The following is a 22054-nucleotide window of genomic DNA, read 5'->3' on the forward strand; positions in this document are numbered from 1 at the left end:
CTACAAAAAAAAAAAAAAAAAAAAAAAAAAAAAAAAAAAAAGGTAGGTACAGGTCAATATCCCTTGTGAATATAGATGATAGGTGCAAAAAATCTTCAATAAAATATTATCAAACTGAATTCGACAATAATGTTTAAGAATCACACATCATGACAAATGGGATTTATTCCTGGGATTCAAGAATAGTTCAACATCCACAAATCAATCAATATTATAGACCACATTAACAAAATGAAGGCTAAAAATCATTATCTCAATAGATGCAGAAAAAATATTTGACAAAATTCAATATTCATTTGTGATAAAAACTCTCAACAAGGTACATAGAGAGAAAACATACCTCAACATAATAAAGGCCATATATGTTAAGCACACAGCTAATATCCTACTATGAAAAGCTGAAAACTTTTCCTGTAATATTAGGAACAAGACAAGGATGCTCATTCTCACCACCTTTATTCAACATAGTATTGGAAATTCTAGCCAGAGCAATTAGGCAAGAAAAAGAAATGAAAGGCATCCACATTGGTAAGGAAGAAGTAAAACTGCCACTATTTGCAGACAGTATCTTTTTCATATAGAAAATCTAAAAATTCCACCAAAATACTGTAACAACTAACAAATGAATTCAGTTAAGTTATATGGTACAAAATCAACATGCAAAGATCTATTGTGTTTCTATACACTAACAATGAAGTACCAGAAAGAGAGATTAAGAATACAATTCCATTTATAACTGCATTTAAAAATACCTAGGGAGACAACCATGAGAGACTATGGACTCTGAGAAACAAATGGAGAGTTTTAGAAGGTAGGGGGTTGGGGGGATGGGTGAGCCTGGTGATGGGTATTAAGAAGGGCATGGATTGCAGGAGCACTGGGTGTTATACGCAAACAATGAATCATGGAAAACTACATCAAAAATTAATGATGTACTGTATGGTACTAACATAACACAATAAAATGAAAACAAAAACCAAAACCAAAAACAAAAAAATTCTACCAGAGAGGCAAAAGACCTGCACACCAGAGAATATAAGACATTGATTAAAGAAATTGAAGAGGACACAAGTATAAGGATATTACCTGCTCATGGATTTGAAGAATTAATTTTGTGAAAATGTCCATATCACCCAACCTACAGTGCAATCCCCATGAAAATCCCAATGACATCTTTCATGTAAATGGAACAAATAATCCTAAAATTTGCACAGAATCACAAAAGACTTTAAATAGCCAAAGTCATCTTGAGAAAGAAGAACACAACTGGAAGCATTATGCTCCCTGATTTCAAACTATATTACAAAGCTAAAGTGATCAAAACAGTATGGTATTGCCAACAGTATTAACACAAAAACAGACACCCAGAACAACAGAAAAGAGTGGAGAGCCCAGAAATAAAACTATGTATATTTGGCCAATTAATTTACAACAAAGGAACAAGAATAAGCAATAGGGAATGGACCTTCTCTTTAATATTTGGTTTTGGGAAAACTGAACAGCCACATGCAAAGGAATATAACTAGACTACAGTTTTAGACTATACACAAAAATTAACTCAAAGACACCAATGTAACACCTGAAAACCTATAAAGCTCCCAGAAGAAAGCATAGGCAGTAAGCTCCTTGACCTTTGTCTTGGTGATGACTTTATAGAACTGACTCTAAAAGCAAAGGCAATCAAAGCAAAAAATAAACAAGTGGGACTACATAAAAAGCATCTGCACAGCAAACAAAACCATCAACAAAATGAAAAGGTGATCTACTTAATGGGAGGGAGTATTTACAAATCATATATCCAGTAAGACATTATTATCTAAAATATATAAAAAAAAAACTATATAACTCAATAGCAAAAAAAAAATTTGGTTAAAAAAATGGGCAGAGGATCTGAATAGATATTTTTCCAGAGAAGACCTACAGATGGCTAATAGGCACATAAAAAGATGTTTGACATCACTAAAAATCAGGGAAATGCAAATCAAAACCACAAAGAGACACTACTTCTCACCTGCTAGAATGGCTATTACTAAAAAAAAAAAGAGAGGGAGAGAAAAAATAACAGGTATTGGCAAGGACGTGGAAAAAGGGAACCCTTGTACACTCTTGGTGGGAATGAAAATTGGTGAAGCACTATGGAAAAACAGTATGGAGCCTGGTGGCTCCTCAAAAATTGAGGCTTCTCAAAAAATTAAAGGCAGAAAAGGATAGTATTACCATACAATCCATAAATTCACTTCTCAATACTTATCCAAAAAAACCAAAAATACTAATTTGAAAAGATATATGCTATATTATATTCATTGCACATTATTTATCTGATGGATGAATGGATAAAGAAGATGTGTATACACACACACACACACACACACACACAGAGTAGAAAACTACTCAGACATATAAAAGAATGAAATCTTGCAATGTTTGACAACAGGGATGATCTTTGAGGGTATTATGCTAAGTGAAATAAGAGAAACCAAAATATTATGTGAAATCTAGAAAACAAAACAAACAACAACAGCAACAACAAAACCCTCATAGATACAGAGAATAGAATGGAAGTTCCTAGGGTAGAGGGGGTTAGGGTATAGGCAAAACAGGTAAAGGGGGTCAAGAGGTACAAAGTTCCAGCATAAATAGGTCATGGAGATGTAATATACAGCATGGTGACTATAACCAATAATATTATAGTGTATATTTGAAAATTGCCAACAGAGTAAATCTTAAAAGTTTTCATCATAGGAAAAATAAATTCTTTTGAGACAAGCAAGAAACTTTATTATAGAGAACAATCTGATGGTTACCAGAGAGGGGGTGAGGGGATGAGTTAAAAAGGTGATGAGGATTAAGGAGCGCACTTGTTGTGATGAGCACTGAGTGATGCATGGAACAGTCAAATTACTATATTCTACACCTGAAACTAATATAACACTGTATGTTAACTGGAATTAAAATAAAAAGTTTAAAAAAAAATTTTTGTAACTTTGTATGTTTCACCTTTTATTTTTTCATTTATTTAGGTCTTCTTTGAGTTCCTTCATCACCATCTTGTTTTCAGCATAGGATCCTGTATATATTTTGTTAGATATATAGTCAAACATTTCATTTTTTTTTTAAGATTTTTATTTATTTGACAGACAGATCACAAGCAGGCAGAGAGGCAGGCAGAGAGAGAGAGAGGAGGAGGCAGGCTCCCTGCTGAGCAGAGAGCCAGACGATGTGAGGCTCGATCCCAGGACCCCGGGACCATGACCTGAGCTGAAGGCAGAGGCCTCAACCACTGAGCCACCCAGGCGCCCGAACATTTCATTTTTTGACTCTGTTGTAAATGGTATTTTTAAAATTTTGGTTTCAAATTGTATATTGATAATGTATAAAAATACAATAGATTTTTATGCATTGACTTTATATCCTGACCTTGTTTAACTTAGTTATCATAAGTTCTAGGAGTTTGGGTAGATTCCTTTGGATTTTCTACATTGAAAATTATGTTGACTGTCAGTGAGAACAGTTTGTTTCCCACATTTCAATCTGCATGCCTTTTCTTTCCCTTGCTTTATTGTATTGGCCAGAACTTCCAGTATGATATTGAATAGGAGTAGTGAGCATGGACATCCTTGCCTTGTTTCTGATCTTACCATTCAATGTTTCACCATCGAATTTTGTCACGACTGAGTATGATGTTGCCTATATTTTTCTTTCTTTTTAAATGTCCTTAATCAGGGTGAGAATGTTTGCTGAGAGCTTTTACCGTGAATAAATGTTGAATGTTGTCAAATGTTTTTTCCTATCAATTCATATAATCATATAGTTACTTTTAGTTTCCCAGTGTGGTCAATTACATCACTTGATTTTCTAATACTGAACAGGTCTGCATTCCCAAGATGAACCCCCACCTTCCCTCCTTTGGTTATGGCATATTATTTTTTTATATATTGCTGAATTTGATTTGCCAATATTTTATATTTTTACATTTATATTCTTAGGGGATATTGGTCTGTAGTTCTTTTTTTGTACTGCTTATGGAGTTTGGATTTCAGGGTTATGCTAGTCTCATAAAATAAGTTGAGAATTGTTCCATCTTCTATTTTCTGAAAGAGATGGGGTTGGTGTTTTTTCTTCTTTAAATGTCTATAGAATTCATGAGTAAAACTTACTGGGCTTAGAGATTTTTTTTTCTAGAAAGTTTCAAACTACATTTCAATTTCTTTAAAAGGCAGGCTTTTCATAAAAATTCCCATTTCTTTTTTTTTAAGATTTTTTAAATTTTTATTTATTTGACAGACAGAGATCACAAGTAGGCAGAGAGGCAGGTGGAAGCAGGCTTCCTACGGAGCAGAGAGCCCGATGTGAGGCTTGATCTCAGGACCCTGAGATCATGACCTGAGCTGAAGGCAGAGGCTTAACCTGCTGAGCCACCCAGGTGCCCTAAAAATTCCCATTTCTAATTTAAAAAAAAAAAAAAAAGGACCTCCAGAAAAGGAAAGAAAAGATATGGTCCTACTTTAATTTTGGCACAGTATTAGTGAAAAAGCATTTTCAAATGGATGTATACAAATATGTGACTAAACACAGGATAGCTCAGTGTTTAAGAGCATGCATGAACTTTGACAAGCGACAGATATATTTGGTTCTGTAACCCTGGGCAATTAACTTCCGTAATATTTTCCCCCCTCATTTGTAAAAGAGGAATAATACCATACACATGGCTGAGTTGTTTTAAGGATTAAATGAGTTAAGGCAAGGGATTCATATAAAGTAAACACCTACTTTGTAGTAGCTATCATCAGCTATCATCCAGATTTTACTGGAAAATTTGTAACTATGTATGCAGGAAAGAGAGAATAGTATCATGGATTACTAGTAAGTACTTTCCACTCCTCTACAGAATTATGTAATTTAGAGATTTTTAAAGAAATTTAAGTGCTAATGCTTTCAGTTTTATTACTCTGTAAAACATTATAATTGATTATTTAAAATTCACGAAAAATTCTATTACTTCCAACTTCTTGCTCTAGATTTGTAACTTTTCTCTGCAGCATTCTATTTTTTTAAACTTCACTGTGATTATCAAATACCATAATGTAGTCTCTTATTTAATAAAAATGTGCTTGCTCCTGTTTTCTTTCTAAATCAAATTCTTCAATATACCATGCTCTCCCTTTGTCTGCCCTGTCCAGTGTATTGATAGTTTTTCTGCAGAACAAAGAGCAGGACCTCTGAGTTTGAAGACACTATTCACTTACTTCCCTAATAAACAAGATTAAAAGAAGCTGACTGATAAAAGAGGAATGTATCACATTAACTTATAAGCCTGTTCACATGAAAAGCAAGAAAGCAGACTGGACTTACTTTGGATACGGTCTTATAGTCATGTCATTGTTATGGTCTCAGCAAAACTGATAAGGTTCTATTTAACCAGTGTTCCTCAACTTTTATTAAGTTGCTTGCTTTAATCTTTCCTTATATCCCTGGTCTTTAAAAATGTGGTCTCATTAAACACTACTATGGATATAGAATTAGGTATAAAGTGTGAGGTAGATGATGCTTTATAAGGAGAGGAGGGAGGGATTGGTGCTGTTGGAGACAGAAAACTTAGAAGGTGATGGATTTTAATGAAGTTTTGAAAGTTGGGAAGCTGGTGAGGAGAGCAAACAAAAGAAAGTGGTAGTGGGTGCTCTGGTGGGTGCTGAAGAATGAACAAAGGCATGCAGGTACAGAAGAGCTTGGTGTTTGTGTGGGTATGTGGTGTGGGGATAGAAGGAAGATTTGCAGGAAGAAAGGGCTGGAACTTCTGTGCCTACATGTGTATTTCAGGAGAGGAGAGAGTAGGCAGGGAAGGTTACAAGAACAGACTGTTCAGAGAAGGAATAGAGCTTATGGGCTCTGGAGCCAAACTTTCCAAACTGTAATCCTGGCGCCACCACTTATAAATTGTATGCCTGGACAAGTTGTCTAAACTCTCTGTTTCTTCATCTACAAATCAGGGATAATAATGGAAACTTCTTCATTTGGGTTACTATGCCTGGCTCATAATAAGCTCTATATAAATATTTATTACTATAGAGAAATTAGTTGGCAGATTCGGAAGGGTCAGATGATGGAATGTTTTGAAAGCTAATAGAATTTAGAGATTATGTGAAAGACTACTTTTTTTAGTCAATTGAACATGATGTTATTTTTGGTGTTAACGAATATTGGCTTTTAACCACAATCAGATGTTCTCAAGACTTAATTAAAATTATATTCAAATTTTATTTAATTTTCATGCTACACCAAACTTCTATCTATATTTAAAAGGATGATGGGGTGCCTGGGTGGCTCAGCTGGTTAAGAGTTGGACTCTTGATTTCGGCTCAGGTCATGATCTTGGGTTATGAAATCAAGACCCACATGAGGCTCAGTGGGGAGTCTGCTTGAGATTCTCACTCTCCTTCTCCTTTTGCCCCTCCCCCATTCATGCCCCCCAATAAATAAATAGATCTTTTTTTAAAAAAATTAGAAATAAATAAAAGGATGATGATAAAGCACACCAACCAAGGTGCTAAAACCCAGGTCAAAGTCTTTTATTGTTTGATATTATTTGACTCTTTGGAATCAAAGGGGGAATATTATCTAAAGAGAAAAGGCAGCCACCACAGCAAAGTTATGGATGAAAGAGAAAATGATGAGGGGCAATTAAGTGATAGAAGGTGAGACTGTAGACTGAGGGGTAAAAATGGACTCAGGAAAAACAATCGTATAAGAAAACCATATTTTAAAATTTAGAGAATCATAGGTATTTCAGAAGAATTTGAATGTTTTAAAAATAGCAATGGTCAAATGCAAGTTAATACTGAGATTGAATTTATTTAAATAAGCTAGATAAACATCAAGCAGCAATAAAGGAAACATGTACATGAAAATACACTTAACATTTTGTGTAAAAATTGCCTGAGCCTGGAACCCCTTCCCCTTCCCCATCTCCCCCATCCTTGTGAATAACAGACTAAAAATATTACCTGCCCCCCTTTTCTTCCAAGGACATCTTTCTTTTAGAGTCTTATCTTTTGTTGTTGTTGTTGTTCCAGGCAGGTCAGAGTTATTGTACTGAATTTCAAGTTAAGTGAGAATGCCTACCTCCCAAAGCTGCATACCGCCTGCCCCCATCACAATCCGCTTTGGGTGGAAGCCCTAAATTCAGCAAAGGAGGAAGATGAATTGTCCTCTGGGAGAAAGGATGCAGGCCATTCCTTTTGAGAGGGTTAGGTTGTATCACAGAGCAGTCAATTGTTCTAAAACTAAAAATTGTGTCCTTGCCCTCGAATTTGTTCCTATCCCAGTCTAGGTCATCTCCACAAACAGCATTTCTACTCATTCTCTGGCTCTGGTCAGAAACATGACATTCATTTGTGACTTCTTTCTTCCACTTATCTTCACTCCAGTTCATTACTAAGTCCTGTCCATTCTGCTACCAAAATGTATCTCAAATCTGTCCACTTTGCTCCATCTCCATGGCCATCACTCAGACACCACTGGTCTAATGTTTATACAAGTTAGAAAAAAGGATTCCCTTCCCCTGGGCAGCTGTTGGCCCTGGACTTCAGCCCCATTTGCCATCTTTGTGCAGGACATGAGCTCTAAAATCCTGCATGTTGGTTCTGGACCCCAGCCCACTCCATGATGCTCTGTTGTAATCACATTCTCACTTTCTGCCTACATCCACTCTTGTCCCTTTCCAATCCATTCTCCACACAACAGAGGGACTACTTTTAGATTCCCACTTTTACTTCACTCTCTACTTAAGCCTTCAACAGGTTTCTACTGCTATTGGAATGAAATAATCCTGAACCCTTACCATGGCCTATAAGGTTCTATATGGTTTGGTGCCTAGTTCCCTCTTTTATCTTTACTGGCACGGTTTTGCCTTGATAACTATCAGCCACACTGCCTTGTTTTGGTTCCTGAAACTTGCCAAACTTCCCCCTTACCCCAAAAGACTGCCTGTCTTCGCTTGGCTAATTTTTACTCTTCCTTCAGGTTTCAGTTTAAATGTTACTTATGATAGCCAACCCTGAATCTAAAATCTAAAGATCTCCTCATAGCACTCTATTTTGTAATCATACTTAACACATTTGTAATTATACATTCACTAGTGATTTACTTAATATTCTTTTTCTTTACCATATATGCTAAGCTCCACAGGATCATTTCACAAGGATCATTCCTGACTTAGGTCCAGTATCTTTCATTCAACCAAGTTTCTATTCAAGTTCATTCTAAAGATCTTCTGTATGCTAGTGACTATACTAGATGCTAGGCATAGAGAAGTGAATAGACAGACGAGGTCCTTGCTCTTACCAGGGAAACATAATCAATCAATAAACAAATAAGCAGACAAGATGATTACAGATTTTGATATGTATTATGCAGGAGACTCTGGGCTTTTTAAGCTCTGAGATCTGTTGTATCAATGCCAAATGTTTTGTTTAGGACAAAGCTAGCTGCTAAACATAACTGAAGAATTTACTTTGCTCATGCAAAGTCTGAAACAAATATTCATGATGGGTGGATGGCTCTCTTCCAAGTGGTAATTCTGGGACTCAGGCTCCTTCTAATTTGTGCTCTGCCATCTTTAGCATGTGGCCACAGAAGAGAAACAGCATGGAAAACTGATTGTGGAATTATTATTTTAATGAGCTAAATCTAGATGGTTACACCTAATTGCAAGGGAGGCTGGGGAATATAATACATCTCTGTACTGAGGAAGAAGAGTAAATAGATTTGGTGATCAGCACTTTCAACATTACCTGGCACCCTGGCATAATGAAGAAACAAATATAAATTAGAAATACAGCTTGTTCTAAAAGTTTTTTAAATCTTTGAGTGTACATGGAAATCAGAATTATGTCTGATCTAGTATATTGACTCTCCAGTCCCCAGGAATCTAGAAATAGTCTTTAAAATGAAATTAGTGAATTTATTTGTTTCTCAGAATTAAACACCACAGTTTTAAAAATTAATCTATGTTTTTACTTTAATTCAGGGTCACCTTCAAGGTTTCCATTTTTATTTCTCATGGCTTTTAGCCTGTCCCAAATCTTGGCACTTCATAGCCCCTCCATTCGTGGCTTTGGGTGATTGTATTAGGACAAGTCCCTACTCAAGGCAATAGAACGGACCAGAAGTGAGAGACACTCTTAACAATTTGGGAATCAGTAGCTTTGAACTTGTAAGCACGCACCTAAATCACTGTATCAATTCTTCACATATACTTTATGGCATTCTTCATAATTGTATGCTCTGAATTAAACACAGTAGAAGTTTTAATTATTCTTTGATATCAAAGCAGACACATGGTCACATGTTTCTGGTAATCTGTATTTAAAGCTTTTCTATTCTTAAACTGGTTTTTCTGTCCTCACTGCATCTTAGTATTAAAAGCACAGAAACACGGAGCTCTAATGGACCTCATCAACCCGAAATATTTACTTGTTGGCTTAACTTCAAGCTCAGTTCAGAAAGAATCTGAAATCTACAGTTTACCGATTTATCCTACAGAGATTAAAAAAAAAAAAAAAAGGTGAAACATGCCTGAGTCCATGTCAAATTGGTTTTAGTTTACTCTTCCTAAGAGAGACTCCTCCTTGAGGTAGTCCGAGGGTACCGGCACGGTCCTGGATAGCAGTTTTGCACATCTAGTAAGGAAATTTAGAGTCGAGCGCGGCAGATAGAAACACTGTAGGGCTGAGAATGGGCAATGCGGGTGTTTCCGTGACCCCTGGAACGGAAGGGACTGCACTTCCACTAATGGGACCTTCAGGAAGTCGGAGAAGTGCAAGCACCGTAGCTGGGAGTCCTTTACACCCCGTGGGAGGAAGGGTACCAGGGGTCCTCCGCCCCGCAGCGGAGCCGCCGGGAGGTGCCTGCCCGGCGCCGCAAGGCGCCCGCCACGCCCCACGCCGCCCTGTAGGCGAACGCAGGAGGCGACGAGGCCCCGCCGGGCCACCGTAGCTCTGCGGATCGGGCCTCTCCTCCCGCGCCGCCCTCCGCCTCCAGCCTCCCGGCGCCGCGGCCGCTCTGGGCAGGCAGCGCCGCCGTCGTCGCCGCCGCCGCCGCCGCCGCCGCTTCCTCCTCTGCAGCCGTTCGGCCGCTGCGTGACGCGTCGTTTCCTCCCAACATGGCGGTCGGGGCAGGTCGGCGGTGATGGAGGCTAGTCCGCGGCCGCGGCGGGTGTTAATCCCCACAGTAGCCAGGGCTGCCGTGTTCTCTCTGGGTTTCTGAGACGCCGCCGCCGCCGCCTTGTCCTTCGACTCCCGGCAGACGGCCGCCCGGGCTGGGCTCCCTCGCCGCCCCTGGGCCGGAGGGGCGAGTGAGGGGGGTGGCCGGGAAGCGACCCCAGGCCGGGAGAAGCGGCGGTCCGACGGGCGCGGCCCTCAAGGGGCGGCCTCTTAAGACCTGGTGAAGATCTCCGCACCCCTCGTCCGCACCGCGGCTGCTCTCACCTGCCTGTCCCTTCGTGATCCCGCCGCTGCCCTCCACGCCTCCTCTCCCCCACTTCCACCCCCTCTTCTTTCTCTCTCCTCTTCCTCCCCCTCTTCCTCCTTCCCTCCAGCCGCTGGGAGCCGCGGGTCGGACGAGCCGCCGCCTCCTTCTCTGCGTCCATGTATGAGGGGAAGAAGACGAAGAACATGTTCCTGACCCGGGCCCTGGAGAAGATTTTGGCCGACAAGGAAGTGAAGAAGGCGCATCACTCCCAGCTGCGCAAAGCGTGCGAGGTGGCGTTAGGTGAGCGGGGAGGAGGCCCCGGGGTGGGGGTGGGGGGGCGGCGCGGCAGCAGCCACGGGAGGTGGGGTCGTCTGGGGCTGCCTTAGGCCGGCGCCACTGACCTCAGGGAGCCCTCGCGAAGCTCTTTGCTCCCGGGCTGGAGTTGACAGTAACTCGGCTGGATGTGGGGCAGCGGCAGGGTGGAGGAGGAAGGGCAGTTAGCGAGGCTCCGGGAACGCGGCAGGGCTTGGAATCGACTTGAGAGTATCGAGATTTTGCTGGTGGACCGTGCGATGCGGACGGGCTAGCACCCTTTGTGATGAGCAGAAGATGAGCTGTTGTTTTTTAGCTTGGAAATTGAGGTAGAGCTGATTCGTCAAGATTGGGCGTGGGAAGGGTTCCGTATCGTAATTTTGATAACTTTGTCTATTGGTGTGGTACTTTGGAAGATAGGCCGAAGTTGTTCCCTTGTTGACAGTCTTGAGAAGGGGTCTGGCAAGAGGTGTAGCCCATTCTGACATCTCTCCTCCTCCGCTACAGGAAAAAACAGAGTGATGTTGTATGTGACTGGGCTGACCTGGAAGAGCAAGACCAGAGGTTAAGGGGTGGGGGTGGCCATATAAAAGCCAGGAAGGGAAGGACCTTTAAATATGCTGGCTTTAGTGACAAGGAAGGGAGGGCTTGGAATGGGGAAAATGAAAAAGACAATGACACCCACCAGCCACATGTCTGGACAGTGGCAGCTGCTCTCAAGCTTGAATTCTGATTTATAGTTCAGACGGAGGAGATCTAGTGTATTGAATCCCATAGCAGTGTAAATCCAAACAATACCTATAGTGAGGACAAGCAGATGAAGAATTGTTAAAGGGGGAACACTGATCTATTGCATCCATTAAAGATGAAATCGTTTAGGGAAAGACCAGGACATTTAACACAAAGAGTAATATCGAATGCTTCTGTTTTTATTTTATAGCAGTGGAAATAGACTACATGAAATTGACAAGAAAATCAAGCTTGTTAAATGGGCTTTGGAAGAAGTGTTCTTGAAGGGGGAGAAATCCGGAAAACTTAAATGTGTGTTAAAGTAAAGAGTGAAGACAGGAAAGACCTTTAAATTATTAAAATAGAGTACTTTTTAAAAAAAACTTGGCACAATAAGCTATACTGTTTTTCTTCTTAAACTATTTTAAGGTGTGATGCTATGAAAAATATTACTGAAGAAATTTCATTAAAATTTTTTTGTATCTGTAGTATAGTGGGTTTAAGTTTAGTCCTTTGGCCCTTCGTGAATCAGAAATTCATCTTTTTATCCTTGTAGCTAGTGAAATACTGTTCTGGGTGTATGAGAAAACCTTGTATAGCGAAAAAAATTGAATTTATGTAGGTCCCGAAAGGAGTAATTATTAAATTGAGGTGGTATGAGGGAAGAAGTGATTTTGAGTTTTTAAAAGAATTATTTGTAGGTTTATAAATAATTTGCAGGTTAAAGGACTTAAGAAATGCAAAGTAAAGTTTTAGTTTGAGACCAGATTTTCCATGTTAATTTTATTTTAGTATACTAAGTAATAAGTATTAGACCAATGAAATGGAGTGTATCTTGTATACATATTTTTTTTCCCACTCCAAAATGCCAATAAGTTGAGCGTGTTTTGATGGAGAGTTCTGTGGAAGGAGAATTGGGGATCCTGGGTTTAAATCCCAGTTCTGTTACATTGCAGTCAAGTCATTGGGCCTTAGTTTCCTTCCTTGTAAATCAGGATATTGAACTTAATTATTGTAAGGTTACATTTCCTCTAATGTGCCATGACCGTGAACACAGTTTGGTTAACTTGTGCACTGAGTATTCCTGCCCTTCTTGATTGGCATCTTTAGAGGGCTTAGGGCTTGGTCCTTGTGGTATCTAGATTTAGGAGCTACTTGGTAGTGTGTGTTAGGTGTACTGGGAATTGTCTTTTGCAGATTTTGCTGGTTTTACTTTTTTGCCTGCCTCTTCCATATAGTTAGCAGAAGATTGTTACGAGAAATATGACTACCCAGGCAAGGACTAGGCAACACAATACTTTTTTAAAGCTGTATAAGGCTTTTTCTCAAATTTTATAAAAGTTATATTTAGTCTCCTGCAAAGTCTCCTTGATCTCAAGATAGTGGATCCCTGATGTATGAACTTTGTTTCTTTCCTTCTAGTCATCCACATACATTATCACAAATTGGTGGGATAACTCCTTTCATTTTTACAGAAAATGTAATGTTTTACAATAAGATGGTGTCTTCAAATATGTATTGTCTCTGGAAACTATTACAAGCTCCTCTTTTCTCTTCATTACTGAGAATCCAGACCCACGTTGGTCTCTTGATAATCGCTGTGGCCATCAAGCAGGAATGGTAAACTGGAAAGGACTGGTGTGGTCATCCCTGATCTAGATTAGGTTGTGAGTGGGTAGGAGTTGGATGGTGGAAGCATAGAAGTGACTGCTATAATCCTTCTAAATGTACTTTCTAAATAACCCTTCTAAATACACCTGCCTGCGTTCTTCGTCCTCCCCACCCCCAAATACTTATTGAGCACCTACCAAGGAGCTGAATGGAGACAGAATAAACAGAAAAGTATATAGTATGTCAGACTTTCAATCCTTTTGTGTTTTAAAATCATTTTATTGCCATGTGAGGTGATTTCAGAGCACTGGTATTCAAAATTCCGTTACCTTTTAACAATGGCCAGTTATAAATAGTTTTTCTGTAAATAATACTGTTGAAATTACAGTTCATCACATATTCTTAAGAAAATGATTTTTTTTGGTTAAAGTAAAACTTTTAGCACACCTTATCAAGATCAGAAGAGATTTCACTTTATTAAAAACAAAATTCATCCTCAAAGATACCACATAAAGGAAATTTTATTTTCACAAAAAAATAATGAAAACTTTAAAGGGTGTGCAGATTATTTAAAATTTTTATCAAATTATCTTACATTTCAGACTTCATTTTGAAGTACAGAATGGTTAAAAAAACAGACAAAAAACCCTCACATCTTCGTTGTTACAATCAGTGTGAAGCCCAGGGGCAGAAGAACAGCTCCAGGTTGCCCTCTCTTGGTTCCTGCCCCACTACAGCTTTCTGCAGCTAAGACAACTCTGCAGAGGCCTTCTAGGCTGCCCTAGCTTAGCGTGATCCATTCGTGCTCTCTAGAATCCTGAATTAAAAATAGTCTGGCCATCTGCTGGCAGATGAGACAACAGCTGAGCTATTTTTAGTTTCAAAGAATTTAGGATTGTTGCAGGATCTGACTTGAAGGTAGCATTGTTTGTCTCAGGGGGAGGGTGCATTTGCGCCCTATTCCAGTCAGGCCTCTTTAAGTTTTAGAACTTTCTTTGATGTTAGGGCTATGACTAGTTCAACTTTGGCTGCTAACATCAGGTATGGACAAAGATATTCTGCAAATGTTAAGATGAACTAGTTCAAGTTTGGAAGCTGGCACTGATACAGAATAGGAGTGAAAAGGGTGACCACAAGAAGGTTTTAGAGGCAAGGGAGGCATGCAGGGGCATTCATAAGGGTGGAATCCCTTGAGATATGGGAGAATGGAGAAAAAGAGGACTTTTGAGGGAAGTAATTTTTGCATCAGACAGCATATGAATTTGTGTTGTTTATTGTATCCTAAAGTGATCCTACTGATTTAGTTTATTTAAGAGTCTGTTACCTGTAATTATAGTTACCCCCAGAAATGTAGATATAAGATTTTACAGAAATTTACAGAACTTCCTACTATACCTCCAGTCCCACCCTTATTTTGGTTAGCAGTGTTATAAAAAAGAGCTATTTGGGTGGAGAGGAATTACTTGAGTGCTATTGACCCCAATTTTATGCTACTTTTGGTAATACCAAATTTTGTTACTCTTCACCTTTTGTGGAAAAAAAATGATTTATTCCCAAATAATATGCTGCAGTGAACATTTTATAATTTAAATCCATTAGCAAATCTCCTTTTAAACCTTCCTCAATATCTAAGGTAAAAGGTGTTTTCAGTAAGTCAGACTGCCAGAATTTTTGAGGTAGCTAGGAAAAAAGAGTAGTGAAATGAAATGATTGATGATAGATTCTGTTAAGTTTGAGTTGAAAAAGTAAGTTTGGGTCTCAGTGTATATACTTTCCGTTGTGAAGATTTAGAATGCACATTAACATAGTTGAGATTCTGGAAAGTCTTCTAAGGAAGATACCTGCTCTGTTCTGCTTATTGAAGTTTTTCTTAATTTATTTGACCCCTTTCAGAGTCTCTGTGATACATTGTTCCTTGGAATTTACTTTGGGACACTATTAAAGGGAAAGAAAGGCCCTAATTACTGATAAGGTATAGATAGAATACAGTAGATACAGTAGCCCTACATAAACATGAGACCATTCTCCAGATTAGTGATTGTGTTTTGGGAAGGCAGTTCTTTTTTTTTTTTTTTTTTTTTTTTAAGATTTTATTTATTTATTTGACAGACAGAGGTCACAAGTAGGCAGAGAGGCAGGCAGAAAGAGAGGAAGGGAAGCAGGCTCCCTGCTGAGCAGAGAGCCCGATGTGGGACTCGATCCCAGGACCCTGAGATCATGACCTGAGCCGAAGGCAGCGGCTTAACCCACTGAGCCACCCAGGCGCCCTGGGAAGGCAGTTCTGTTGGCAGTGAAGGAAGAAGAAAATCAGAAATAAGGAGCAGTTGGGAGGAATGGTATCAGATCACAGGACTGTTTGCTTACTAGCTCTTTGTTTCCCATCCCATCTAAAGGCAAGCAACTGGTTGTCTCTCCTGTTAATATTTAACTTGGAGAGAGGAACGTCTATTGTAATTGTTTTTTCAAAGCAGAATAAAAATGTATTGTGAATGGGAAATAATTTGAGGAAATACTTCTCATAATATACCTTACAGAGTGAAGGAGGGGATATTTGAAAAGGGAAAATGGATGAAAAAATTATTGTCGCCATTCAAAGTTAGGTATGTTTTTCATTCAGATACTAGTTGTGCTAGCGCTATGCCAGGTATTATTCCAGTGCTGGGCATATGGCACTGAACCAAACATACTTTCATGGAACTTACTTTCTAGTTTATTGAGGCTAACAGTAAAAAAACAAACTCACATGGATTGTCAGATTGTTATTTTCTGAAGCAGTAGTTCAGAAGGGTAAAGGGAGAATGGCCCAGGAGTGCAATTTTAGATAAGGTGGTCAGGAAAGGCCTTTCTCTGAAGTGACATTTCAGCAGAGAATTGACAGAACAGAGAGATTCAGCCTTTTAGGTACGTGAATGAAATAGAGGTAACAGTAAGACAGTGTGTGGTTGGTGCTTTTCCAGGTTGAAAGATTTAGGTGACTGAGGGGAGAGTAAGAGGGAGAGGGATGGAAGAGGAGAGCAATTTTGGATTTTATCATTATCTGTGATGGAAGCCATTGCAGAGTTTGTATAAGAGAGTGATATAGCAAATTTACATGTTAAAGGGCTCACTGGTAGTGATTTAGATTAGGCAGGGGTGAGGGGGTCGGGGAGTGTATGAGAATTGTTTGCATTTGGAATATATTTTATTTATTTATTTATTTATTTATTTATTCAACAGAAAGAGATCACAAGTAGACGGAGAGGCAGGCAGAGAGAGAGAGAGAGAAAGAGAGAGAAGCAGGCTCCCTGCTGAGCAGAGAGCCCCACGCGGGCCTCGATCCCAGGACCCTGAGATCATGACCTGAGCCGAAGGCAGCGGCTTAACCCACTGAGCCACCCAGGCGCCTGGAATATATTTTAAAGGAGTCCACTGAATTTGCTGATGGGTTGCTTGTATGACAACAGACTAGTTGCCAGAGCTACAGGTTGTTAGGGCATTCACCATGATGAGGAGGAACACCAGGAGAGAAATAACCTTTGGGAAATAAGTTGTTACAGTAAAACATTTTCATCCAACTCTTTATATATATTTTATAATTTTTTAATGATAGAATTTCCTGATTATATAATAGGATGCTTTCTACTGAGAAAAGGAATTAATTAAAATGATAGGATATTTCCAACTGAGAATATACAAAATAATTTTAAATTTGAGTTGTTAGGGTTTTTTGGTGAGCTTTTTTTTTTCCTAAGAGCGAACTTTCATGTAGTTAATAAATAACTGGCCTAGTCCCTTTTTGGGATAGGATCTTTGCAGATTTAATTAGTTGAGGATTTCCAGATGAAATCATCTTGGATCAGGGTGGGTCCCAATCCTATGACTGGTGTCCTTATAAGTGGACGAAGGGACAGGAAGACCTATGAAGGAAGAAGGCCATGTGAAAATGGAGGTAGAAATTGGAGTTATGCTGTCATAAATAAGCCAAGGAACACCTGTAGTCACCAGAATCTAGGAAGAAGGCAAGAAGGATTCTTTCCTGGAGCCTTCAGAGATAGCTCAGATATCTGGGCTCCAGAACTGTGAGAACAAATTTCTGTTATTTTAAGCCATCAAGTTTGTGATAATGTGTGAACGCAGCCCTAGAAAACTAATAAAAGTTCCCCTATCCTAACTTTTCAGACCCAATTTGATTTGAGTTTCCATTATAGAGTATGCCATGTATGTGTTCAAATAGTCAAATGCAGTCTTTGGCTAACTTCTATCTCATAAATCTAGACAGTAGTTATTCTGAGGCTTTAGTGTGTGTGAGTCTCTTGAAAAAGTTCTTTTTAAAGGGTACTGGGACCAAGTATTTTAAAAAGTTTATGTTCTTTTAGTATTTTTGTTTTGCTTATTAGACTGATATAACTACATAGGTCTATATAGCCTGTGTTACCTTCTCATCCAGGAAAGATGGTAAAAAAAATCTATAAATATTTCATATCACAGTATTACCTCTGATAGGATCTTTAGAAAAATTCACGTGGGACATTTAATATTTCTCACTCAACTTTGAATCACTTAATCAGCTGTTTAATAACTGTCTAGAAACTTGCTAAGGAATGAAATAATAAAAATATAAGCAAAGAAGGTATCATGAAGGTCAAGTACTTAATTCAGAGGAGAATCCCATTGTCTTTACTCTGTTTACTTTTAATTATACATAAGTCCAATGAATTGGCAGTTTATTCTTTTTGTTTTTTAAAATAAAACCTTTTTTTTTTTTAAGTTTTTTTTTAAGGCTTTATTTATTTATTTGAGAGAGAGTGAGAGAGAGCATGAGCGAGGAGAAGGTCAGAGAGAGAAGCAGACTCCCCGTGGAGCTGGGACCCCAATGCGGGACTCGATCCAGGGACTCCAGGATCCTGACCTGAGCCGAAGGCAGTCGTCCAACCAACTGAGCCACCCAGGCGTCCCCAAACAAAACCTTTTTTAAAAACCATTTTCAAAAGTAAAACTGGGGAGAAAAATAACCATGACACTGTTAGGTGAAGATAGCCATTGCTAATTTTATAAAAAGCAACTTTGTTGAGGTATAATTTACATAGTATAAATCTGCCCATTAAAAAAATTAATCTCTATACTGAACATGGGGCTCAAACAGCCTAGATGAAGAGTTGCATGTTCTTCTGACTGAGTCAGTCAGGCACCCCAAACTGCCCATTTTAAATGTAATGATTTTTACTAAACTCATTGAGTTGTGCAGCCATAACCATAATCCAGTTTCAGAATACTTCCATTACCCCAGTAAATCTCTAGTGCCTTCCCACAGCTCTAGGTGTCCACTGATCTGCTTTCTGTGTCTAGATAAGCCTTTTCTGTATATTCTTTAAGTATTCATCATACAGATAGAGTCTTTTGTGTCTGGCTTCTTCCACTGAGCATGTTTTTGAGGCTCATTCATGTTGTAGCACGTATCAATATTTTATTTCTTTTTATTATAAATAGTATTCCAGAGTGTGGAGTACCACATTTTGTTTATTCACCAGTTTTGATGGATGTTTGAGTTGAATGAATAATGCTGCTGTGAATATTTGTGTGTAATATTTATATAGTTACTACCTAGAAGTAGAATTGCTGTGTCATATGATAAATCTATGTTTAACTTTTTAAGAAACTACGTTGTTTTCCAAGTAGCTACTTCCTTTTATATCTCCATCAGCAACATAGGAGGGTTTATCATATGTCCTTGCCAGCCAAGATTATTACTGTCTTTTTTATTTTAGCCATCTTAGTTGATATGAAGTGTTATTTCTTTGAGACACTATTAACTTTTTGAGGTATTTTTTCCATACTTTATTCTGACAACACAACACATACAGATGTAGTCTTCAAAAATTGAGCTAGTTGATTTATAAGGCAATAGTAAGAAGGAAAAAGAAATAGCTGACATTTATTGTTTACTGTATGCCAGGTTCTGTGCCAATTACTTTATTGTCTTTATCTCAGTTTGTCCTCCAGACAACCCTGTATGTTTTGGTGCCGTTATTATCTGCAGTTTGCAAATGAAGAAACTGAGGTTTAGAGCTTATGTTTGGTAGAGTTAAAATATGAGCAAGTCTTTTGGGCCTAATGTGGCAGAACTGACCTGCGCCCTTACCCATGAATCTTTGTTTATAATTAACAGATTACAAAAAGGGAAAGAAGGGCCTCCATGGAAAAAGAGTTACTGTTAAGAAAGAGAAAGGGCAAAATACAGAACGAAGAAACAGCTATCTAACAGCAGTATAGAAAAATACTGCTCTCTACATTTGAGTGATTCTCAGGGGTATTTATGTATTATATGTTAATAATTGCATCTCTGAATCTGTCATACAAAAAAACCATTTTGTGGTCTGCTTAAGTCAACCAGATTCATGTGTGTTTCTGTGTATGTAAGATTTTAAACAAAATTTTAAAGTAAGATTTTAATAATTTAAGCCATTTGGAAAATACAGCTGTCCCATGACATTCCAAGGATTCTGGCGATCTTATGGTACTTGAGTTCCTTGTCTTTTAAAAATACTCTAATTTTTTATCTTAGCATTTTATAACATTTTAAAATCATTTTAAGAATTGAAACAAAAACAAACTCTTACTAAAGTGTTATCTAATAGGAAGTAAGACTCTGTTACCTAAAATAATTGTTAATGTTTATGGAGTTATGCTGCCATAAATAAGCTAAGGAACTCCTGTAGTCACCAGAATCTAGGAAGAGGTAAGAAGGATTCTTTCCTGGAGCCTTCAGAGATAGCTCAGATATCTGGGCTCCAGAACTGTGAGAACAAATTTCTGTTATTTTAAGCCATCAAGTTTGTGATAATGTGTGAACGCAGCCCTAGAAAACTAATAAAAGTTCCCTTTATCCTAACTTTTCAGACCCAATTTGATTTGAGTTTCCATTTATAGAGTATACCATGTATGTGTTCAAACAGTCATGAGTCTCCATAAATTCAGTGGCTTTCGTAAGTATATAATTATTGTGGGGTGCCTGGTGGCTCATTTGTTTAAGTGTCCAAATTCTTGATTTTGGCTCAGGTCATGATCTCAGGGTTGTGAGATCCAGCCCTCTGTGGGGCTCTGCGCTCAGCAGGAGTCTGCTTGAAATTCTCCCCCACCCCCTCCCCTGACTCAGGCATGCACATCCTTTCTCTCTAAAGTAAGTAAATAAAATTGAAATAAATACAATATTGTGTAATTGTCATAACTCTCAATTGTATAGTCTCTCATATTATTTCATATGCATTTTCTATATGTGTACTTTGTTTTCTTACCAAGCATTTTATTTTAATAATGTTGTCTGTTTTTTGTTTTTTTTCTTTTAAGTTTTTATTTATTTATTTGAGAGAGAGAGGGACAGAGACAGCAACAGAGATAGCATGGGGAGGAGAGAGAGAAGCAGGCTCCCCGCTGAGCAGGGAGCGTGATACTGGGTTGCATCCCAGAACCCTGGGATGATAACCTGAGCTGAAGGCTGACACTTAACCCACTGAGCCACCCAGGTGCTCCTGTTCCTGTTGCAAAGTGTTGTTTGAGTTTGGGGACATTTCCATTTAAATTCTGCTGCACAGAGTTTTCTTAATATATTTTCTTATTAATCCCCGCAAAATTCATTGAATATTATGTATACAGAATTATGTATGGTAAACACTGAGTTCGCTGGGAGAGTGTGGTCATTTATGGCTCTTGTTCCTTAGGTAGAATTGTCATAAATGTACTCTATCTATGCTGGATGCAAGTATACAGTCATCTGCTGAGGAAGACAAGAGTTTTCATTCTCTTTAGAGTTATTGGTTTGGACTTATTTTTATGTAACCATTCCTTTTCATCTTTTTCTTTGCAATTTTTTTTTCTGTTCTAAAAGTAGAAAATGAAGACCTGAAACTCCCCTTTATAATCAGAATGTGTATATTTTTGTTTTTTTTATAGATTTTGAGTTTTTTGGTGCTTATTTTCTTGAATTTATTAGGGTATAATAGCAAGTATTTAATAGGTTCATTTTCTCCCATTGAATTGACAGGTAAAAAAACAGTTATGAAGTTAAAAGTATTTTATTCTTAAATTATTGATTATTCATTTTTTATTAGCATAGTGCCCTCACATGATATCTAACAGGATTAATTAGTCCTCATGTCTTATTTTTTATAATGTTGCTTCCCCCCCAAACTTTAGTATTTTTATTTTTTGTACTTTAATACTTACTTTTAGTGTCTTATTAATATGATGCTTAGCTTGTCTTACCATTTATTTTTATATATAAGATTAAAAGTGTTATAGCTGGAAAGAAGTTGATTATTTCATCTATTTTGTTGGGCTCTCATGCCTATTCCCTAAATTTTAATTCTTACGTAGTGATTTGAGAATGTGTTAATGTGTGACAAGCCAAAACTTATGTGTAATTTTTAATGTGCTTGTTGTATCCTTAGAAATGAAAATGGAACCACTTGAATCTTCTAAGAGTGAATAGAAATAAAGTGTTTAAAAAAAAAGTGTGGTAGTTTGATACCAGTTAATAATTAAATTAACAATTAAGACTTAATAATTGAGCTTTTAAAATTTATATCAGTGTCCAAAATAGGGATTTTATTATGATTAGAGAACTGTTTCACTACAAGATACATGGACAGAAATTAATCTTAATCAGAATGTATTTGTTATAAATGCAGTGATGAATCTCTGTGTTTGTATCTATGAAGTGAAATTACTTTATTCTCTTTGTTCTCACCCCAACCCACATTCTGAGGCTATTGGAGAAGACTCTTCAATGGCAAATTAAGAGGAAATGGTAACTTTTGGTTAATATGTAGCACACACACTTCTTTCTCTTAAAAAGTCAACGAGTATGCCGAAGTATGGGTATCTTAAACTTCTATATGTGATTGTATATTCATTGAGTTATATTCCTGCCGAAGTATGGTATCTTAAACTTCTATATGTG

At 38.1% G+C, this 22054-nt stretch overlaps 1 protein-coding gene across 1 annotated transcript in view; it reads left to right on the forward strand.

The window, feature by feature from the left end:
- The first annotated feature begins 10211 nt into the window (after positions 1-10211).
- The window catches only part of ARFGEF1 (ADP ribosylation factor guanine nucleotide exchange factor 1), a 148500-nt gene continuing 136657 nt past the window's right edge, over positions 10212-22054 (forward strand). Inside the window, exon 1 of the mRNA XM_047725294.1 lies at positions 10212-10767. Coding sequence (XP_047581250.1) covers positions 10644-10767 — 124 coding nt within the window. The 5' untranslated portion in view covers positions 10212-10643. The remainder of the gene's footprint in view (positions 10768-22054) is intronic.

The sequence above is a fragment of the Lutra lutra genome, chromosome 4 (genome assembly GCF_902655055.1).
Source record: "Lutra lutra chromosome 4, mLutLut1.2, whole genome shotgun sequence".
NCBI lineage: Eukaryota > Metazoa > Chordata > Mammalia > Carnivora > Mustelidae > Lutra > Lutra lutra.